This window comes from Lissotriton vulgaris, chromosome 2_1, assembly GCF_964263255.1.
Source record: "Lissotriton vulgaris chromosome 2_1, aLisVul1.2, whole genome shotgun sequence".
Taxonomy (NCBI): Eukaryota; Metazoa; Chordata; class Amphibia; order Caudata; family Salamandridae; genus Lissotriton; species Lissotriton vulgaris.
The window spans coordinates 208,067,589-208,089,544 of record NC_141687.1 but is presented as its reverse complement, the minus strand read 5'-3'; the positions used below and the strand labels follow the sequence as shown (position 1 = coordinate 208,089,544).

Sequence of the window (21,956 nt, the reverse complement as noted above, 5' to 3'; positions counted from 1 at the left end):
CGGTTGCATGACTCTCCACACATGTGCTGGTTTAGGTGGCTCTAGTGGCACATCCCAGTTACTCTCGGACCAACATCTCCCTCCTGTCTGCTTCACAAGGCAGAAGGAAAGTGAATTATTCAGGTAAAGGGTTTAAAAACTATTAACCCTATATATATGAGTATTCTGGCCTGAACATTTGGGAACCTTAAGTTCCATTCCAAGATGGTTGTTATATTACATTACGTACTTTCTTTACCATTCAATCATAGCAGCACTTCCTGTTTTCTGCTTCCTCTTCTGACAGCTATTCAAGGTACCTAAGAATTACAGATCCTTATGTTGCATAACAGTCCATTTCTCAACCGGTCTTGCACTCTTTTTCGGTTCTTTCATGAGTTGAGTTATAGTTCTCCAGTGGTGTCTTCTCTCCAGTTCCTTTCTTGACCCTTTCCATTTAAGTTAGATCACTCCAGAGTCCTCCATTCATCCTCGTCTTTTGGCTTCAGTCCAAATTACAGACTTGTTTTTTTTTTTTTGTATTCCTGGCAGATTTTTCATCGTTATTGTAGACTGAGTTCTTATTAAGGGCCTAGAGGCAAGGTTTATGCTTTTACATTTATTTGCTGGTAATATAGATGTGTATTTAGAACATTAGAACGTCAACACCCATGATACTATGCGAGGAAAATAACTACAAGCCACATGTCCGGTTTATCAGAGAACCCCACTGTAAAATCCTCTTTCTTCTCAGATCTACCCTCTATCTTTGCAGCGAAAAGCGAAATCTCTGTTGGTAAAAGTTCTGTACTCACTCCTTTGTCTAGTCACTTCCAAAAAAGTACATAAGGTCTATTAGAAGAATCTTTCTTCACCACAATCGTATCACAGTGAAAATGTATCACAATGCATTTACAGCTTCACAACTAGAACATCACATTTTATTTAATGGGTACATTGGCGAACGCATGTTGTTTTTGTTTGCATGCTCCTAGCTGTTAAGCAGATTATAATATTTCTGGAAAAGGAGGGTAGTGAGGTGCAGGCAAATGTCACTCTCTTTTGTTTTTATCGAATTCACAAAGAGATCATTGTGTGGGGGATGGTGGGCTCGATTGAAATGCTCATGTCAGATATTCTGAGGTTGAGCTTCCCAATAAAACCCAAAGCTCTGTTCAAATGTCTCCACATCTAAACATTGATTTGGTCTTGCTACTGAGAGAGCCACCTCCCGAGGGAGGACACAATCCGGTTACAAACTAAATTATTCACATGTGAATTTCACTGATTGTACCAACCAAAAACATGAATTTTCTTCTTTTGAGCACCAGAATATCCTTCAAGTTTAATGATTTCAAATGGGATTATGGCCCTCATTTGGTGTTTGGTAAAACAGGAGTAGGAGCATCAATTCAAATTGGCGGTGCACCTGCCCTGTTGAACACATGATTCTCCCTCTCTATGTAGAGTCGGTGGAAGCACCACATTTACACTTGCAGAGCCAACCTTCGCTCCCCTGATGGTAACCTAAGATATGGTGCCCTGTCTACCAAGTGGCTGCCAAGACACAGTAACAGATATCCCCCGCTCTTGAAGACGTGACTTCCATCACTTGATTCACGCCATGCCTGGAGAGGGAAAATGTTAAATGTCTTCAACAGGGAAGGAGAAAATTCCCTGCATTTATCTTCTGTTCAGAGAAATCAAACTCCTGAAGTGTCTAGAGTCGAAAAGTAGTCGAAAATACATTGGAATGGAATGTGGCCTGACCGATCGCCAAGTGCTGAGATATCAAGCATTCCTTCCATCACCTTTTTAGGTCTCCTGAAGTTGAACCGCGCGAGACCTATTGTGAGCGACTCTGCTTCCCAGGAGAGGGGACAGGAGCTGGCCGCGCGCTCGAAATTGAGCGGGCCACGCGCACGCGAACGCGCTCGCTGCGCCCAGCTCCTGTCTCCTCTCCTGGAAAGCTGTACCACACAGCCACACCTCCCCCTTACGCATGCGCACACACACGAGCACACCTACACACACGCACGCACACACACATACAGAGATCCCCGCCCCCCTCCCTTCCTGCCGCCACCGCTCCACACGCTCGTTCTTATAGAGCAAACTCGACCCAGGGTATCGGAGCACTTTAACATTAGCAGCAACCAATTGCATTACAGACGGACAGGGACATGTTTCATTTTAGGCGAGGAGAGATTTAAGTGATTTGCCCAGAATCATAGGTAGCCTGAGCCTCCCGCCAAGACTAAAACCCCAGCTTCTAAGTCTGCCGCTGTAGCCATTACATATTTAACAGCCATTACAACACATCTTCTATCTGCTCTTCGTTTAATTACGGTTGCACAAGAAGCCTTTGAAATGGAGGGGGTTCTCTAATGGGCGACAGGAAGCCGCCTTCGTGCTGACCAGGAGGAAGCACTCGGTCGGTCTCGTGACTGCTGTAACAGCGGCTTCCCTCTGGCGACGAAGACCGGCCGCTGTGTGGCTGACTGGCCTCTGTCTCGCGCCTCTCAGTAGGGTGGGTTTTCACATTTGCAGGTGTGGCTTGGTTCCCTGAGCGCTGCCCCTCGGAGCCTGCTGGGAGTGATGTGTACGTGGTTGACTTTGGCTCAGACGGCTGCTTCGGCTCACGAGTTTCCCAGTCAGTCAGCCGTTGTAACGCAAGGCCTGCGCTGCTGCTCTTGAGTGCCCTGTATTCCGTCGTATCGCGGCTCCTCCTCTCAGGGGCGGAGGCCGAGCAGCGCTGACTGCCTCCAGGTGCTGGGCGGCCCCGGCTAAGCCTTCCCCCGCAGCCGGATACAGTTTCAGGCCGGAGGGGAGATAGCCGTTATCAGCTGCGGCGCCGAGCCCGGGCCCCGTGATTTGAAACATGGGGTCGCTGAAGAGGCTGCGGCAGCTCTGCGAGGACTTGCAGCACCCGGACAAGGTGGCGCGCTTCCAGCGGCTGTGTAGGGTAGGAGAAGCTCCTCCCTCGCTCCGCCCCCCCACTACGCCATTTATGGCGGAGTCCGCGCGCACGTGCAGCGTCCGCGCGCAGTGGGCGCGCCAAAGGTAAGCCCGTCTGCGCCTGTCCGCGCCTGGACCGTGCCCAGCGCCAGACCCCCTGGCCCCGAAGATGCCAGCCCACCCGCCAGACTTACGACCACACCATCTCCAACGCTCTCAACACCGGCCGGACCCCCGGCTGCCACCGAGCCACCCCAGGACGCACCCACGGACCCTTCACCTGCCAATCCTGCAAGTTCTCCTGCATCCGGACCTGCACCGCACCCGCCAAGACGAGCACCAGCAGCAAACACCTGAAATGCATCCTGCTGAACACCCGCTCCGTCCACAGACACGCCGTAGAACTCTGGAACCTCCTCAACACCACAGCTCCAGACGTCGCCTTCCTCACGGAAACCTGTATGAACGCCTCCTCAGCACCAGACATCGCCATCGCCATCCCAGGCGGATACAAGATCACCCGGAGGGACCGCGCCAACCAGACGGGAGGATGCATCGCCATCGTCCACAAGAACACCATCCGCATCACGACCAACTCCGACGACACCCTCACAGCCGCCGAACACCTGCACTTCCAGATCCACACCGACCCCAAGACAACCCTCAGAGGCACCCTCATCTACAGACCCCCGGGACCACGCACACAATTCAGCGAAGACATCGCCGACTTCATCAGCCCACACGCCCTCCCCTCCACTGACTACATCCTCCTCGGGGACCTCAACTTCCACCTGGAGAACAACAACGACCGCAACACTACCACCCTGCTGGACAACCTCGCCAACCTCGGACTCAAGCAACTGGTGACCACCCCCACCCACTACGCCGGCCACACGCTAGACCCCGTCTTCTCCTCCAGCAAGGACATCTCCTTCAGCCACGCCACCGGACTCCACTGGACAGACTACAACTGCGTCCACTTCAGCTTCAGAAGGACCACGCTCCACCACCACCAGCAACAGGTTCCATGCAGAAGCTGGAACAAGATCACAGCCGACCAGCTCACCGCATCCCTGAGCCAGAACCCTCCCGCCAAGCTGCCAACAACCTCACGAGGTGGATCAGCAACTGCGCAGACGACCTCGCTCCACTGAAGACCCCTCCCAGCAGACCCGGCAGCAAGAAAGCATCCTGGTTCACCGACGAACTCAAGAGCTCCAAGAAGAACTGCCGAGCCCTCGAGAAAGCCTGGCGCAGAGACCCAACACCCGACAACATGACCTCCCTCAAGCTCGCCACTCGAGAACACCACCAACTGATCCACGCTACCAAGAAAACCGCATTCAAGAAACGACTGGACAACAACGCCCACAACAGCAAGGAACTCTTCAACATCGTCAAAGAGCTCTCCAACCCCAGCGCCAGAAACAACGACATCACCCCATCGCAAGACCTCTGCAACTCGCTCGCCTCGTTCGTCCACAGCAAGATCGCAGACATACACAACAGCTTCAGCACACAGCCGACGCACCCTACGACCGCACCAACGCCCACCACCCTCCGCGCCTGGACCCCGATCAACACCGAAAACACCATCCGCACGATGAACTCCATCCACTCCGGATCACCAACCGACCCCTGCCCTCACCACGTCTTCAACAAGGCCGACTCCGTCATTGCACCCCATCTACGGGACATCATCAACGCCTCCTTCGACACCGCAACCTTCCCAGAGAGCTGGAAGCACGCCAAACTCAGCGCCCTACCGAAGAAACCATCAGCAGACCCCACCGACCTCAAAAACTACCGCCCCATCTCGCTCCTCCCGTTTCCTGCCAAAGTCATCGAGAAGACCGTCAACAGACAGCTGGCCGCCTTCCTCGAGACGAATGGATCCCTCGACCACTCGCAGTCCGGCTTCCGGGCCAACCACAGTATCGAGACCGCCCTCATCGCAGCCACCGATGACATCCGAACCCTGCTCGACAACGGGGAAACAGCAGCCCTCATCCTCCTGGACCTCTCCGTGGCGTTCGACGCGGTCTGCCACCGCACCCTAGTACAGCGCCTCAGCAACATCGGAATCCAGGAGAAGGCACTGGAATGGATCATCTCCTTCCTCGCCGGAAGGACACAGAGAGTCCGCCTCCCCCCGTTCAGATCAGAAGCCACCGAAGTTATCTGCGGCGTACCACAAGGATCATCACTCAGCCCCACGCTGTTCAACATCTACATGAGCCCCCTCGCGGCCATCGCACGCCAACACAACCTCAACATCATCTCCTACGCCGACGACACCCAGCTGATCCTCTCCCTCACCAACGACCCCCCTACCGCCAGAACCAACCTACACGAAGGGATGAAAGACGTAGTCGAGTGGATGATGAACAGCCGCCTGAAACTGAACTCAGATAAGACTGAAGTCCTCATCCTGGGATCGTCGCCCTCCGCCTGGGACGACTCCTGGTGGCCCCCTGCCCTGGGCAGTGCACCCAAACCAACAGACCACGCACGCAACCTGGGCTTCATCCTGGACTCCTCCCTCTCCATGACCAGACAAGTCAACTCCGCCTCCTCGTCATGCTTCAACATCCTACGCATGCTACGTAAGATCTTCCGGTGGATCCCCACCGAAACCAGGAAGACGGTCACCCAGGCCCTCGTCACCAGCCGACTGGACTACGGCAACTCCCTCTACACCGGAACCACTGCAAAACTCCAGAAAAGACTCCAGCGCATTAAGAACGCCTCAGCACGACTCATCCTGGACATCCCCCGACACAGCCACATCTCTGCACACCTAAGAAACCTGCACTGGCTCCCCGTCAGCAAGAGAATCACGTTCCGACTCCTCACCCACTCACACAAAGCTCTCCGCAACCAAGGCCCAAGATACCTCAACGACCGCCTGAACTTCTACACTCCCACCCGCCAGCTTCGATCGACCAGCCACGCCCTCGCCGCCGTCCCCCGCATCCGAAGAGCCACAACGGGAGGAAGATCCTTCTCCTATCTGGCCGCCAAGACGTGGAACTCCCTCCCCACCCACCTCCGCCTGACCCAAGACCACCTCCCCTTCAGGAAGCAACTCAAGACCTGGCTGTTCAAGCGCCTTGAGACCCTCCGGGTGAGTAGCGCGCTATACAAATGCTTTGATTGATTGATTGATTGATTGATTGAAGCACTCCGGGGCAGAAGAAATCGTAGCAAATGGACGGGAGCACCAGGAGCTGCGGCACAGGCCACCCAAGGACCGGGTTTGGGGTAAAGGGCAGCGCAGGAACTCTCTAACCGGGGAGTGAAGGCCAGCCTTTCGAGATCAGTAGCCGGGCGCTGTACTACTTGTTCACTCTGGGCACAGAGCTGGGCAACGAGCTCTTCTGTATCTCATTTTTCCCCTTCTGGATCTGGAACGTGGACCCCTGCGTGGGCCGACGGCTAATCATCGTCTGGGTGTGGGTGATGTACCTGGGCCAGTGCACCAAAGACTTAGTGCGGCGCCCCCGACCCTCCTCACCGGCCGTGTTGAAGCTTGAGGTGTTTTACAACTCCGAGTACAGCATGCCCTCCACGCACGCCTTGTCCGGCACCGCTATCCCACTCTCTGTGCTGCTGCTATCCTACGGCGTTGGCAGGTGAGTGCCCATGGGTGTTGTGTCCGTTTCACCTTTGGGGTGGCAGTTTTGCACCTTAGTTTGTGGGCGAGATTCACTGGTGCACATAAAGAGGGTTGCTGTCAAAGGTGTCACTTGTTAAAGGATGTGGGGGGTTATTCTATTGGGGCAGGGGTGGGGTGCTATCTTCCATCTATCCAATTTTCCCGCCGGTTGTAGTGGTGCATGGGATGGGTGTCCTCAGATTGCTGCTTGTTCTGCTGGTATTAATTATTTTAAAAAAATTAAAAGCCATTGTTATTTGTAATATCAATACATCTAACTCACCTAAATACAGCACAAATTGCAATAGAAATGCTATAGGTGTCACATTTGCGAAAGTTAAAACTATTGGCATTGTCATACACAATACCAATAACTCAAACTTTAATGCTGCGAGACCTATTGCATTGTAAATGCTTGTTCTTTGTCTGATGGTTATTGTGCAGCCCCCACTTCCTCCACATTCAAGACAATGATACTGTGAAATGGTCTGCAGAAACGAATAGATAGATTGAAGTTGAGTTATAGGCCACAATTTGGTTCACAACAACAAATTCATCAGTCTGCACCCAAAAGAAGGGAATTGCTTTTAAACTATATATTCAATCAAAAGGACTTGACCCATGTGAGACTGGGCCCCATCTATGGTAGTCTGGCATGTTGGAGGGACTGTCAGAAGTCAGGCACAGTGTTGCATGTAGGGTGGTTATTATAAGACTACGTTTTTTAGAAATACATCTTCAACCATGAAATGACCCAGCAGTCTGGAAATCCATTAAGAAACTTGTTGTCTGATATTGAAGAAAATAAACCATGTTCACTAGGATCCATGGCAAGTAAAAAGATCTCATGTTCTGGTTGTCCGCCTGATTCCTATGCAAACCGGGGTGGATCTTTTAGGAGGTAATTACATTGTGGTGGTCTAAACAGTTTGTGTGTAATAAAAGATGCATTGACAAAATGTGGCACGTTGTGGGTCCATTTCTAAACATCCAATAAGAGGACTGACTACTTTTATCACTTGTCTATTTTGTTCTGACAAACCAAAACTTAAATGACAGCAGGTTCCTACCAGTGTTTTGTTGTGTGGCCCAGGACCATTATAATAACTTTTCTTGCTTGTAGTCTCTCTACCTTCTCAAGTAATAAGCAGATAAGTTAATATGTTTTCCAAGTGGTATTTTAGAGTACCTGTAGCATAAAGTTTGATAAATGATGTGGAAATAATTCCTTTTTTTATCCACCAGGTAGTCCAAGTGTGATTGATCATTTCAACACTGCACTAAGTATTTCTGGTTCACCTCCAATGGCTCGACCAGTGTATACAAAAAAAGGTTTAGAGGACTTGGCGGAAATTCAAGAATATATGTTTAGAGGTAGGTCATGCTTTAGCAAAATAAGATTATATAGGGAAGTGTATGAAAATCTATTCTTTTTTATGATTCCCGTGAGTATTAAACTAGGGTTTTCGAAGTATGTGCTACAAAAGCATAATTTTGGTAAGTTCATGATTGACGTTCACATAGTTTGCAGGAGTTTCCCACTTTGCCTCCTCTGCTGTGTACAGGAGGTTCATCAAGAAGAAGTGTAGTGTAGTTCCTATATTCCCAATAGGCTCTGCGCATTGGAATAACATATACTATAGATTAGACGTAGGACTGATGTCGACTAGGTCTCTATCGTATATATTAAACTTAATTGTAGGTGCCAGCTAGCTCAGAGGTCACTAGAAACTTTCTCGAATAAACAAGAAGGGATTCGTTTCTGACAACCGCATAAACATGACAACTATAAACATGACAACTTTGTTTCCCAAGAATAAGAAATCAATCTCTAGAGTCGCGGAAACAATAGATAACTATTTTACTCAGTCAATCGTGCATGCTTCGTTTCACCAGAGTTGCTGAGAAAATAGAGAGACAGTCTTCTTTCTCAAGCATAAGAAATGTACTGCTACAATCGTAATACTGGTTATAAAGTACAGGGCATATAATACGAAAAGTATTATAAAGTAGTACTGTAAAAGCATGATATGGTTTCTAAGCCATAAGTTGTCTTAAAACATTTAAAATACATACCGTAATAAAACAATAACTAAAAGTATTCAACTGGTGCTTCTAAAATACGCCTACCACTGTGTACCTAACCTAAGTCTAGTTCAAGGGAAGAAGTAAGTGAGGAGTAGCTAAAGTTTAGTATTTCTCTGCCAAGGATCTATCCAGGAATTCTCTAAGGGTCTTAAAAGCTCCGTACCTTGGTTTTAGAATGAAGGAGGTCTTGTATCTCTCTCTCAGCACTCAATTTCCCAGCAACCGCAAGGGTAGCCTGGAAACACTGGAGCTGGATTTCTCGGCAAGAGAAAAGACAGCGTCTCTCAGTGCGTCAGCTGGAGGGTTGGCTTCCTTCGCCACTTGCTGCTGCAGGGCATCGGGCAAGTAGTTAGTCAATGTGCTCCAAACCACCATGTGTTTGTCTGGGGAAATCTAGGCATATTTATACTTTGAAGGTGCCGAGTTTAACGTATGATTTGACTTAATAACGTCACTCAAAGACTAAGTTCTTTGAAAACTCCATGATTTACTAGATAAATTAGTATTCAGGCGAGGGGAAGTCCCTAGCTGCTGAAGGCGGGTATTTTTAAGAAATCGTGGTTGATTCTTGGAACTTAGTGGAAGTAGCCATGCCGTATTTGGGCTGCATAGGCTCAGTCCAAGTATGGTAATGATTTCTATGCCTATATAAGGATTGGGTAATTTATACCTATATAAGGGCATGAATCGGGAAAATTACACTAGTATCCTAGATTCATTTACAACAGAAGGACATAGAGAACAAAACACAGGATGCAAAGGAAAAGAGAAGACACCCAGATGAAATGGCAAGAGAAGAAAAGGTAGGGAATAGATTAGGGAAGTCATGATGTGGATGCAAGAGCGAAAGGGAGGAAGAGGACTGACAGTGTGAGACTGGTGGGATGGCGACTGGTAAGATGATTAGTTAGAAGTGAGGGACAGCAAAGAGGGAGGTAACGGAGAACAAGGACTAGAGACGAAGAAGTAAAAAAAGGAGGAAGGGAATAAAGAAGAGTGAGGAAAGGGAAAGAGTGCACAAGTATAGGAGGAGAGAAGGTGAAAGCGCAGAAGTAGATGAGAGAAAAGATGGCTGGAGAAGGAGAAGACGGATGAAAAGACGCACCCTGAAGACCATTAAGCAGAGACATACCAATTATTAGTGAAGCAGCTGCTGTGGCACTGGGGCTCAGGGTTGTGACTGGCTCACTGCATCCGCATCACATCTTTGTAATGGGGGTGCCCAGAGACCAAAATTATTTGCTTGCATTGGAACATATGTCACTCTAGTCATAATAATTAGGTGGGAAGATTTTTATACACATAGCTTTTCTTTGTGAGCAGCTTGACCCTTGCGAAGTTATAGTGTTCAATTTTGCATCTTAAGCATACTTTTAATAGTTTCTGTGAGAAATATGCCTGAGCTGTACGACAAAACTACATTAAAGACATGAAAATGATAGCTTCTGCATTTCAACCGTATGCAGTTAACTTTTGATGTTCATTTTCAAATGTCCACTGTAAATTCTTCAGTGCTCTCTTTTTGTCTTTCAGTGTTACATTTTTTCTACCTGCTAGCCTTCCCTTGCCCAGGATTAAATGAAACCCCTATGTGGAGAACTGAGCCTTGTTATTGTTTTGTTTCTGTTGGGACCACTACCTGATCAGAGGACACCGATGCACAGGTGGACCTTCGGCTCCCATCACTCTTCCATGCTTGTATTCCTCTGGTAGAAGGCGTGGAAACATCCGAGCAACAGCAACTACCCAGGTAATAGCTGCACTGAAGGAGACACTGCAACTCCCAGCTGCCGGAACCACTGTGCAGATGGCAGATGTTCAGAGTAGCCACACAGACAGCCCAGACCACTGCACACTTATTTTTCTCCCGGGAACCATCTGTGGCCAGGCTCGTATCTTAGTCATTGAGATTGGGTGGTGTAGGGTGCGAATAGCACATCTTCCAAATAACAAAGTGGTGGGTATCCTCCGCATCCTTTGCAAGACCTTCAAGTGGATCCCCCTCCAGAATCCAGAAAGACTGTCACCCACAAACTCATAACAAGCAGACTGGAATACGGAAATGCCCTCTACGCCTGGAATCAACAAATCCCTGCTCCGGAAACTCCAGACCATCCAGAACACCGCTGCCAGACTCATCCTCGGAATGAACTCATCACCCAGCACCTATGAGACCTCCAGTGGCTCCCTGTCGATAGGAGAGTAATCTTCAAGCTACTCACTCACTCCTACAAATCCCTCCACAACATCGGACCCCAATACCTCAACGAAAGAGTCTCCTTCCACGTACCCAAGAGAGACCATTGCTCCGCCGGCCACGCCAAAACCCTGCTCATCTGCAGAACGGGCGGAAGAGCCTTCTCCTACATCGCGGCAAAACTCTAGAATGAGCTCCCGCTCAACATAAGACGTTCCACCACTCTGCACACCTTCAGGAAGAGCCTCAAGTAAGAGGCTCAGCCATGATTTGCTTTGGGAGTTTGTGAGTGCCCACCACCTTATGAGTTTTGAGGCATTCACAAACTCCTTTCTAACCCTTTTCTTCCTTGAAAGTCATCAGATATAAGGTGAAAGGGAAGTGAAATGCCCCACAAAATGTTTTCCGGGAAAGGACGCCCCTATCTATAACTACCTAACAGACTAGTCAATCCCTCAAGTGTGGGGTGGAACCGCATTCATCATAGTCTCAAATCTTGGCAGCTTGGCTCCTGAATTTCCGAAGAAGGGTTAGTTCGACATTCCAGAGGAATATATGGACTTATTAAAGGATTTCAAAATATCTTGGTAGAACAATATTTTATATTCAAGCTTTTCCAAATATTTCTCATCCAATTCAGGAATAAACAGTTCTTAGCTGTTTGATTGGGGGGATATGGCTTAAAGCTAGTTTATTTGTTGTTTCACAACCTTGCAATTAGTGTGGGTAGAAAATCCAATATCGCACGCCCGTGGTTTACAGTTAGAAATGTAACATTTCATAGATAGTTTAAGAAAAAGTATTTTGGTTATAAAATCAAAAAACTTCCCATCCCATCGAAATTAATGATAAATGTGGTCTAAAACAATGCCTTTCTTGTAATGGTATCTTCTGCACATGTGGTTGAAGATTTATAGGCTAGTGGATTGCACTGTTTTCCAACAAAGTTTAACTGCACACTTGCAAAAGGTAATTTAATTTTATGTATTGATCGATGTTCCCTCTATTTATTTTGTCAGGTAATCAAGCAAACAAAATAGCAGGTTTAACTGCAGCATTACTGTTAGACATATTTGAGCTCACTCAAATTCTATAATCCTGCTCTCTGTTTTCTTAACAGCTTTTTCAAACTCCTTTTTCACATGTGTATGAAAACAATAACCATAAGTTATAAACCGCAATCTCAATAACACTGGATTCCCAGTTCAGCTATGTATTTACAAAAGGATTCGCTTATTTGCTGTTCTCGAATCATTTTTATCCTCTTGTTTCATCAAGGGGCTCCTCTCCGGTTACCTCAGTGGCTGCGTCAGTTTCAGCGCTTTCCACCATGCATGGAGTCCCTTTTCATTGGACACCCCTATATGGAAACTAAATCACTTGGTTCTTCAAGCATGTTTATATTTCCTTCTAAAGATTTGCTATAGGGGCCTGCATATGTCTCATCTTTCTTCTCCCTGCATCCCCATGGTCTCAGCTTTCCCCTACTTTACGACCTACCTCGGCCTTTAGCTGAGTGCCAATGCCAGTGAATCACAATGGCAGTCTTAACCAATAACAGTGAAAGGTCTAAAAGTGTATTGTTAAATTTTTTGGCTTTTACAGGGGTAGAGACACAGTAAGCATACCTCTAGGCTGATGAGGTTGGTTTTAATTTTCTTTCCATATAGGTTGAGACCCTGATCAACAAACTATAGTGAGAGAATTTCAGACCATATGAATGAAGTCTGCATCTACTAGTCCCATCTAGGACATCTTTTATGTCCGATTCCCTCAGTGCTGTTCAGTTTGTGGGACGTTAGGTTGTGTGCAAAACACTGAATTGCAAGAATTTGAATCTAATGTTCCTGGATCCCTTATGGGGGTATTCCAATATGATTTCCAATTCTTTGTTCCCAAATCACTGCCTATTTTCAGTTCTAACGCTGTTTAGGTCTCGCGCTCCTCGCTCTACAAGGGCTTTTTGTAATCAATACGATTTCCGAAGGGGACTTGAAGCCCCTTCTTTCCATTGGCTTGCGTCATCGTTTATGCTAAACGCTGCCTTCCTATTGTGAAGGAGGCTTTTTAATCCCTCCTTGTTACAGCTCAGTTTGCTTTTAGCTCCGCCCACCCGGATTGGATCTTTTACTGCCGGCGTTATAGACGTCGTTTAACTACTCTGTGCGTACTTTTTTTTACTTCATTCGGGCAATGGCGACCGCTTGTTACTAACTCTGCGCACACTTTATCGTACACTAGCGTGTGCACACACGATGGTCAGCTCGCGCGCTATGGGAGTTACCTTTTTTCCACCAGGCCAGAGATTCGCTATTAATCTCTAACTTTTTTTGTTGTTTTTTTGTTTACAATCCCAGTAGTTTGTTCTGGCCTATTTTGACTGTATCCCCTCTGACTTTAACCTTAAATCCCCTCTGCAGCTTATCCTTCCTGGTCCACCACTGACCACACTCCTGCCAGGTTAGCCTCGCCCTTTTCGTCCGATATCCTGCTGTCCATACTAGGCGTCTTCATAGCAACATGGTGTTAGCTTGAAGTCGAGCACTCCCGTAGGCGGGAGAGCTTGAAGCTCACTGCAATGCAGGGCAGCTACCATGTGCGGGGGCGCCCCCGAGACCACAGACGCTGCTCTCGCCTCCAGGTTGTGCCGAGACAGCACACATCGCTCTTGAGTTTAAGAAAGCACCAGCGCCATTAGGAGACCCGCAAATACACTCCACAAGCCTCTAGTTGTTCGGAGGGTTTGTGAAGGCGTTGCGTTTACTCACAAGGTAATTACTTTCACTCGCACCACAACTGCACATTTTTATAGTTTCTGTATTTTTGTAGTACCAGAGTTACCTTAACTGGAGTTTATTTCAGCCACAGCTTCTGCCTCCTTGGGGCATGGCTATTTAATTCATTCAGGTACCGCCGTCAGCGGCAAGTTGTGTAATGTTGCAATCTTCGCGTTGTGGAATAATAATTTTCTAGCAGTTTAGCTCGCCATCTTTGTTTATGCCACAGCTTCATCCTTTATTAGACACAGCTGTTTTGACCATTATGGTGCCATGACTTATTTTAAGAAATATTTGGGATAATCCTCCACCTATTAACAACAACATGAATAAACATCAGAGAGAGGCAATCTTGTCCTTAAAAAATTATCTGCAAATTACGATCAAACCCGTAGATAAAGGGGGAGGCGTTGTCATTTTTGTCACGCCAGATTATGAGAGAAGAGTTATTAATTTGCTCCAATTTCCTGGTCAGTACATGAAGGTCCCAATGAGAAATTGGATAACCCTCAAGGATAAAATACTAAAACTTATTACAACAGCGAAAGAAAATGATATAATAGCAGATAGTGAGTATAGGAGTCTAAAATTCCAGCTATATATGGACTCCCCAAAATCCACAAAAGCGAAATGGACCCTCCATTACGTCCTATTGTTAGCTTTATTGGGTCACCCTTGGAACCTTTAAGTAAATATATAGATAGCTTTCTCCGACCGGTTATACAGGCACAACAGTCCTATCTAAGGGATTCCTCCCATATGATCAATATAGTGGAAGGATTGGATTTTGATCCCAATTCCCAGATCATGGTCACCTTGGATATTGAGGCTCTTTACACCAGCATCCCCCAAGATGACACCATCGCTGTGATTAAGCGGATCCTGGAGGATGTTGGTGTAACCAGGGGTGCTAGCGCTGAGTTTATTATTGAGTGCACATCCCTGGTTTTTACTTTATACCTACAATGCAAGGGGACCAGCATGGGCCCAACCTGTGCCCCAAGTTTGGCATGTGCTTATGTTGGTTTCTTTGAATTGGGACATATATTTAATGAGGTTGCACCATTTTATGAAAATGTGTCACATTGGCACAGGTTCATTGACGATATTTGGTTTATTTGGTCAGGATCAGATGAGGAATTACAAGAATTCTTATCCTGGTTAAATCTGGGAGATATTAATTTAAAATGTACTGAATATCATAGTAACAATTAGGTGAGCTTTCTAGATTAAAATATTAAGCATGAAGGGGGTAAGTTGTTTGTGGAACTTTAATCCAAACCAACTGATAAAAACACTCTCCTTCACTATTCCAGCCACCACCGGAGATCACAAAAGGACAACATTCCCTTTGGGCAGTTTCTTCGGCTCCGAAGAAACTGCTCCACGTTAGATGACTTTTATAAACATTCCGAGGTGCTGAAACTCAAACTCAAGGAAAGAGGGTATCCCAAAAAGTTGATTAATCACTCATTTAAGAGAGCAGATTTTACAACAGGGAAAGCATGCTGGAAAATACCAACTCCAATTGCAGTAAGAACACGAAAGATAAAGTTGTCTTCGTGAGTCAATTTTCCAGCATCAGCAACAAAATTAAGAATATCATTAACTCCAACTGGTCTCTTTTAAATAATAATGAACACACCAAATTAGAACGCCCCATTTTCGTATTTAAATGTAATGAAAATCTGCGGAACAATTTAGTTCATACATATCGAGAACCAGGAAATAGCAGACAACTTAACTTAATGGGTGAGCAAGCTACAGGCGACTATAGATGCGGGTCCTGTAGTTGTTGTGTGTCAGGCTTCCACGGTCTGTCTCCTCGGGGCTATGCTGAAGGTCCTATAACTTCCCTGATAGAATCCTCCTCACGTCTGAGATACCAATACAGACTATGAGAAACGATTCGACTCAAGAAGAAAAGGAAGGAAAGGATAGGGACGGCGGGGAGGGAGAGCTGCAATGACAAAACACAATACAAATTATCACACTCGGTTCCCTATAGACTCAGACGTTATCTATACATCTAGCATCTAACCCCCCACCTTTTTACCTGTGAAGAAAGTAATGTAGTTTTGTAAATAGAAGATAGACCTTAATGAGGTACCTGGGATATTTCTATAACTGCAAGAAAAAGAACAAGAAGCAGTTGAAATAATCATATGACCACATTATACCATAAGCAAGATCATACCAGTTCTTCAACATACCATTTCACGTTCTAGCATGTACTTGTAATGATATCCCCAATAGATATGGTACCCCTCTGTCTTATCTCCTATGTAAGGAAAAGAAGAAACAACTTGTGTTCAAATCATATCCAAAAACGATACAAATAATGTTAATGAGTGCTTAACTCGAGTCTGATAGAGAGTAATGTTCTCTCCCTGACGTCTATAACACTTAGACCTTCCTTGCGAGTGTCTATTAATACATAGATCCACCTCCGGGCCCAGTACATGGAAACAGAACTCCAATCCCAGAGCTCCGTTACTCACAATACCCCAGGATTCACTTCACCAGAATCTCTCTTACGAACTTGGAATCCCGCGGGGACAAATGCTTTCTCAGCCGAGAAAGCTTCGATCCGGTTTCCAGAAAGCTCTCGCCAAAAGTGTAAGAAACGGACCGTTATTACCGTGTTGGCGTGTTCTTTGCTGTTTCCCAAAGGCAATCCTCACTCTCCAGCATAACCTTAGCACGAGCACGGCTTCACAGCACCCAGCTCATAAATCCAAGAAGTTGGTCCATAATAATCGGCTTCGCCGATAATTCCCGCAATGCATTTATGTCCGCATCGCGTTTCCTACGTTGGAAACGGAACGCGCCTCAAGGCATGCCGGGATTTGTAGTTCTTTGGCTGTTCGCTCCGTACTAAGGACCCGCACAGCTTATCCATTGCCGGATCCTGACAGTACACCCCTCCTCACAAGGTGCTTCGGCCACCAGCAGGACTGGACGGATTTAAACGATGGAACCGCGCCACCAAACGGGGAGCATGCACAGCCCCAGCAGGTTCCCAAGAGTTTTCCTCCGGCCCAAATCCCTTCCATGAGATCAGGTAATGCACCCGCCCCCTCACAAACTTCGAGTCCAGAACTGCCCTAACCTCATACTCACAATCCCCCTGAACCCAAAGGGGCTGTGGCAACCTGCGCACAGGGCAATGAGAGGGCTTCAACAAGGAAACATGAAATACAGGGTGTATTCTGAAATGAGCAGGTAAATGTAAACGCACAGCAACAGGATTGACTTGTTTCACAACTTTATACGGTCCTATAAACCTGGGATGGAACACACTGTACTTTTTAAATTTGATATGTTTTGTGGACAACCATACCAAATCACCCTTCTTATACACAGGATTCTGTCTTCGATGTTTGTCAGCTTGTATCTTGTACCTGTGCTTAGCTTGTATGAGATGTTTACGCGCATCAGTGAGGACCCTACGAACCTGCAACAATCTCTCCCTAACCTCTGGTATTTTAACCCTAGCGCTAGGAAGTAACATAGGGGTAAACCTGGGATGATGACCATATGTGCAGAAAAAGGGAGAATGCATAGTGGATGAATGTTGTGAATTATTGTATGCTATCTCTGCCACCCACAACCAATCTACCCAAGCATCGGTGTTATCCTGCACATAATAGCGTAGATACTGTTTCAAGGACTGATTCAGTCTTTCTGTCTGACCATCAGACTGAGGATGGAAGCTGGTAGACAAAGAAGAGGATATATGCAGTTCCGAGCACCAGGTCTTCCAGAAACGCGCATTAAACTGCGCCCCACGATCAGACACTATAACTCTGGGAAGTCCATGTAGTCTAACAATGTTCACCAATAGGAGATGCGCCAACTGACCTGCCGTAGGGACCTGTTTACATGCTAGGAAGTGCCCCATCTTTGTCAGATAGTCCACCACCGCTATGATAGCGGTGTTCCCTTGATCTTTAGGGAGTCCCACAATAAAGTCCACTGAGAACCTTTCCCACTGATTTTCCGGTGGGCAGTGGTTGAAGAAGCCCTTGAGGTTTTTGTCGGTCAGACTTAGTTAGTGCACACCGTACACAAGCCATCACCCATCGTTGGACGTCGGGTCTTATGGACGGCCACCAAAATTGCCTTAGCATCTTCTCAAGCGTCTTGACATATCCCATATGCCCCGCACTAGGGGCCTCATGACACCAGGAAAACGCCATCTTTCGCAAGGAAACGGTAGGGAGAAGGACCTGAGTTCCTTTCATCGGAATTCCTTGTTTCAAGCGCCATTCCGGATGATGACGGAGCCAGGTACGCCACACCAGTTAGCACACCCCTCCTCACACCCATCAGGAGGTCATCAGATCTCGTAACCCGACCACTTGAGAGGGCGAAATGATGGCCCTGACAGGCTCCTCAGCATGCAACGAAGGATGGGATTGCCTGGTTAAGGCATCCGCCTTCTTATTATCCGCACAGGGACGAAAGGTAACCAGAAAATGATATTCTTCGAAGAACAACATCCAACGCAGTTGGCGGGGCGTAAGATGTTTAGTCGCCCACATGAATTGGAGGTTCCGGTGGTCGGTATAAACCGTAACCAGATGTTCTGCTCCCAGCAGCCAATGACGCCACTCCAGGAATGCATCACGTATCGCCAACAGTTCTTTCTCCGCAATTGTATAGTTGGTTTCTGCCGGGCTTAATTTGCATGACATAAAAGCGATGGGATGCAATACTCCAGTTTCTGTATTCCTCTGGGATAACACCTCCCCCAAAGCGACCTCCGATGCGTCAGCCTCTACTATGAAAGGCTCACTCGGGTTGGCATGTACCAGCACCGGAGCCGTGGCAAAAGAAGTCTTCAATCGATCGAACGCCTCCTATTCCAAAACACCCCACAAAAAAGGGACACTCTTCCTAGTAAGTCTTGTCAGTGGAGCCACCAGCTCCGAAAACCCACAAATGAAGCGTCTATAGAAATTGGAAAATCCAATTAGGCACTGAATATCTTTGACATTGCATGGGCGGGGCCACTTCATCACTGCTTTGACTTTTCTCTCCGCCATCACTTGCCCAGATGGTGTCAGCATCACACCCAGAAATTCCAGTTTCCACGTGAAATTCACACTTCGTGATTTTACAATCCAAGTGGTGATGTAACAAAACTTGCAACACCTGTTTCACGTGTTCCACATGTTCTTCATCTGTGTCCGAATAGATCAATATATCGTCTATGTATACGACAACTTGATGGTCAAGAAGGTCTCTGAGAATTTCATTAAGAAAAAACTGAAATGCTGCGGGGGCATTACATAAGCCGAAGGGCATCACTAGGTACTCATAGAGCCCATACCGCGTCTTGAAGGCTGTTTTCCACTCGTCACCTCGACGAATGCGTACAAGGTGATAAGCCCCCCTCAGGTCCAATTTGGTATATATTCGAGCCGATCGTACTTGCTCCAGCAATACCGGAATAAGGGGCAGTGGATACTGGTTCTTAATTGTAATAGCATTAAGGGCACGGTAGTCTATACAACACCTCTTCTCACCATTGGCCTTCGGAATGAAGATTGCCCCAGTATTGGAACTTTCATAGATTCCCATGCTTTGTATCATTCCCCGTCGTCGGAATGGGAGCCTCGGTAAATAGAAAAAACCATAGTAGTAAGCACAAAGTGAAAAAATAGGCCTAGGCCTCATCTCATTTTGTAGCTTATCCACCTCTTTTTGTAAAAGAGACCAAAATTCTGCAGCAGCCAATCAGAGCAGCCTCACCCCATAGAACCTTCCTGAGAGAAGCTCAGAGCCTCAGATTTTCTACCGCACGTTGTGCAAGGGAGTCTCCATTGAGCTCTGCTCAGTTTTCTTCAGTTTTCTTGTTATTTCTTCAACTACTTGGATATTTTCTCATCATGTCGGAGAAGAAAGCCCTTTTTAGAGCCTGTGCCACCTGCTCCAAAAAGAGGTTGTTTGTCGAGGACAAACACGAGGATTGTATTTACTGTTTGTATCCGGACCATAAACCAACAGGCTGTCCGATTTACAGATCCTTCTCAGCAAAGACCTTGAGGGACAGGGAAGGACGTCTCCTCACATGGCTTGAAAAGATGAAGGACCGGAAGGACATTATCTCTTCGGACAGTGAGGGCTCCTCGTCGATGGTGTCATCCAGAAAGTCTCTGAAAAGGGGTAGGTCCCCCCTTTCTACTTCAGACGAGTCCCGTCACAAGGCCTTACCAGCGACCTCTGATAGGTCTGACAGGCCTGCTGCCCAAAAATCTCCTCACCGAGGTGAAAAGGAGAGGCAGGGTAAGCCTGCGGAACAACAGCCCTCAAAAAAGGTGAAAAAGACTTCTACAATCTCTTCACCTCCCTCAGAGAAAGATCGAGGGGTCAAGAAGCCTTCAACTCCTGCTCAGGAGGTCGCTTCAGACAAGAGGCAGAAGTCGTCGACGACTAAACTCTCAGGTACGTCGTCGACGAGTGTTAAAAAGGACAGCTCTGCCAAGGTTGCCTCGTCGACGGGCTCGTCGACGATGGCTGTGTCGACGACGCCTACACCGTCGACGGTTTTCAAGGCTCCGGAATCCTGCTCGTCGTCGACGAGAGTGACCATCTCCACGTCGACGACAATGACTGCAAGGCTGGCATCGACGGTGGTGTCGACGACGAGGACGACTTCGACGACGACGATGTCGACGACGCCGGTTACCATGTTGCTGACGACGAGCTCGTCGACGGTCCCGTCGACGATACCACCATCGTCGACGATGAGTTTCACCTCGTCGACGACGCAACCCTCGGCGATGAAGACAGTGTCTACGTCTGCACTTCCACCGTCGACACAGACCCAGAAGAGCTTGCCGTCGACGACGGAATTTTCTGAAAAACATGTTTTTTCGCAGAAAAGGAGGCAAATAACGCCAGAGATGACGTCTCCTCGCCAGGTTCAGAGATTACCACCTAGCCTACTATTAGAAGAGGACTCTGATGAAGAGACTTTCAGTGAATTTGGGCAAGCCTATAGCCCTTCTGACCTCCAGGTTAAGGTTCAGGACGTTAGCTCTGAGGAAGAGCAGTTGGAACGACAGCACTATGCTCCAGAGCATTATTATGAGGAGGAGCGCACTACTACCAGGCACATGCCTCCACAGCAGCCTATGCGTCAGGTACCTGAAGGAATGGTGGCTATACCATCCACTTTAGTGGCGGATTTACAACTTATGTTGCAGGACTACCGGCAACGTTTCCCTGCGCCTCCAGAAACCCAACAAGTGCGCCCCCCAACACCTCCGCCTCAGACATTACGACCTGTGGCAGACCATTCTTTGCCTCCAAGAGAGCGTGCCACTGCGCCGGAAGTGCACCCACAAGAGGTGGTACAGGTGCAGGATACTGATGATGACGCTGCGTCTTCAGATGCAGACCAGCAAGCGGATCCTGATCAAGATCAACAGGCGCCGTGGAATACTACTGACCCTATAGATCCGGACAACACCGATCCAGATAACATTACTTCGCCTCCAGCGGACGTTGGAGGGTTTCACAACCTAATGGACAGGGCATCCAAAAGATTTGGTCTCCCAGTGACCACGGTTCAATCGGATTGCTTCTTATATGACTTTAAAGAACAATTCAGAAAGTCAGTGAGGTCCATCCCGATCATTGAGCATGTCTGGTCTGAGGGCTTAAAGGCTATGCATAATCCGGCCACAGTCCTCCCGGTGCTTCCGAGACTGGAAAAGAAGTACAAGGCACCTGATGGCAGTCCGGCATGTTTGCTTGGCCAACCGAAACCGGATTCGGTCATTTCGCAGGCCGCCCAGAGCAAATCCAAGAATCCTTCTACGCCGATGACTACACCGCCGGATAAGGAGGGCAGGCGCCTAGACAATGTAGGCAAGAGATTTTTAGCTATGGCCAGTCTCCTGGTTAGAGCAGCCAATGCTTTAGCGATTTTGGGACGCTATGATCGGCAAATGTGGTGCGACCTTGCTCCATTTGTAGAAGAACTGCAGGATTCTTCTAAAGAGGAGGTGAAGAAGATTTTGCTCGAAGGGGAACGGGCCTCTTCGGAGGTCATTGATGTGGCAATGGATATAGCAACCACCGCATTCCGAGCACTTGCCGGCTCGGCGGTTCTGCGACGCCAGGGGTGGTTAAAGGCCACATGGTTCAGGCAGGAGGTGCAGAATAAGATCTTGGATCTACCATACGACGGTGAGATGCTGTTTGGCAAGCACGTCGATGAGGCCCTGCAAGGCATCAAAAAGGACACGGATACAGCTAAGTCCTTGGGTACATTGCAGTATCG

At 47.6% G+C, this 21,956-nt stretch overlaps 1 protein-coding gene across 1 annotated transcript in view; it reads left to right on the top strand.

Annotated features, from left to right (window-relative positions):
* LOC147729843 (schlafen family member 13-like) overlaps positions 1 to 21,956 on the top strand; it is a 239,798-nt gene that overhangs the window by 84,916 nt on the left and 132,926 nt on the right. The window contains exon 3 of the mRNA XM_086954746.1: positions 7,841 to 7,969. Within this exon, the coding sequence (XP_086810872.1) occupies positions 7,841 to 7,969 (129 nt within the window). The remainder of the gene's footprint in view (positions 1 to 7,840; positions 7,970 to 21,956) is intronic.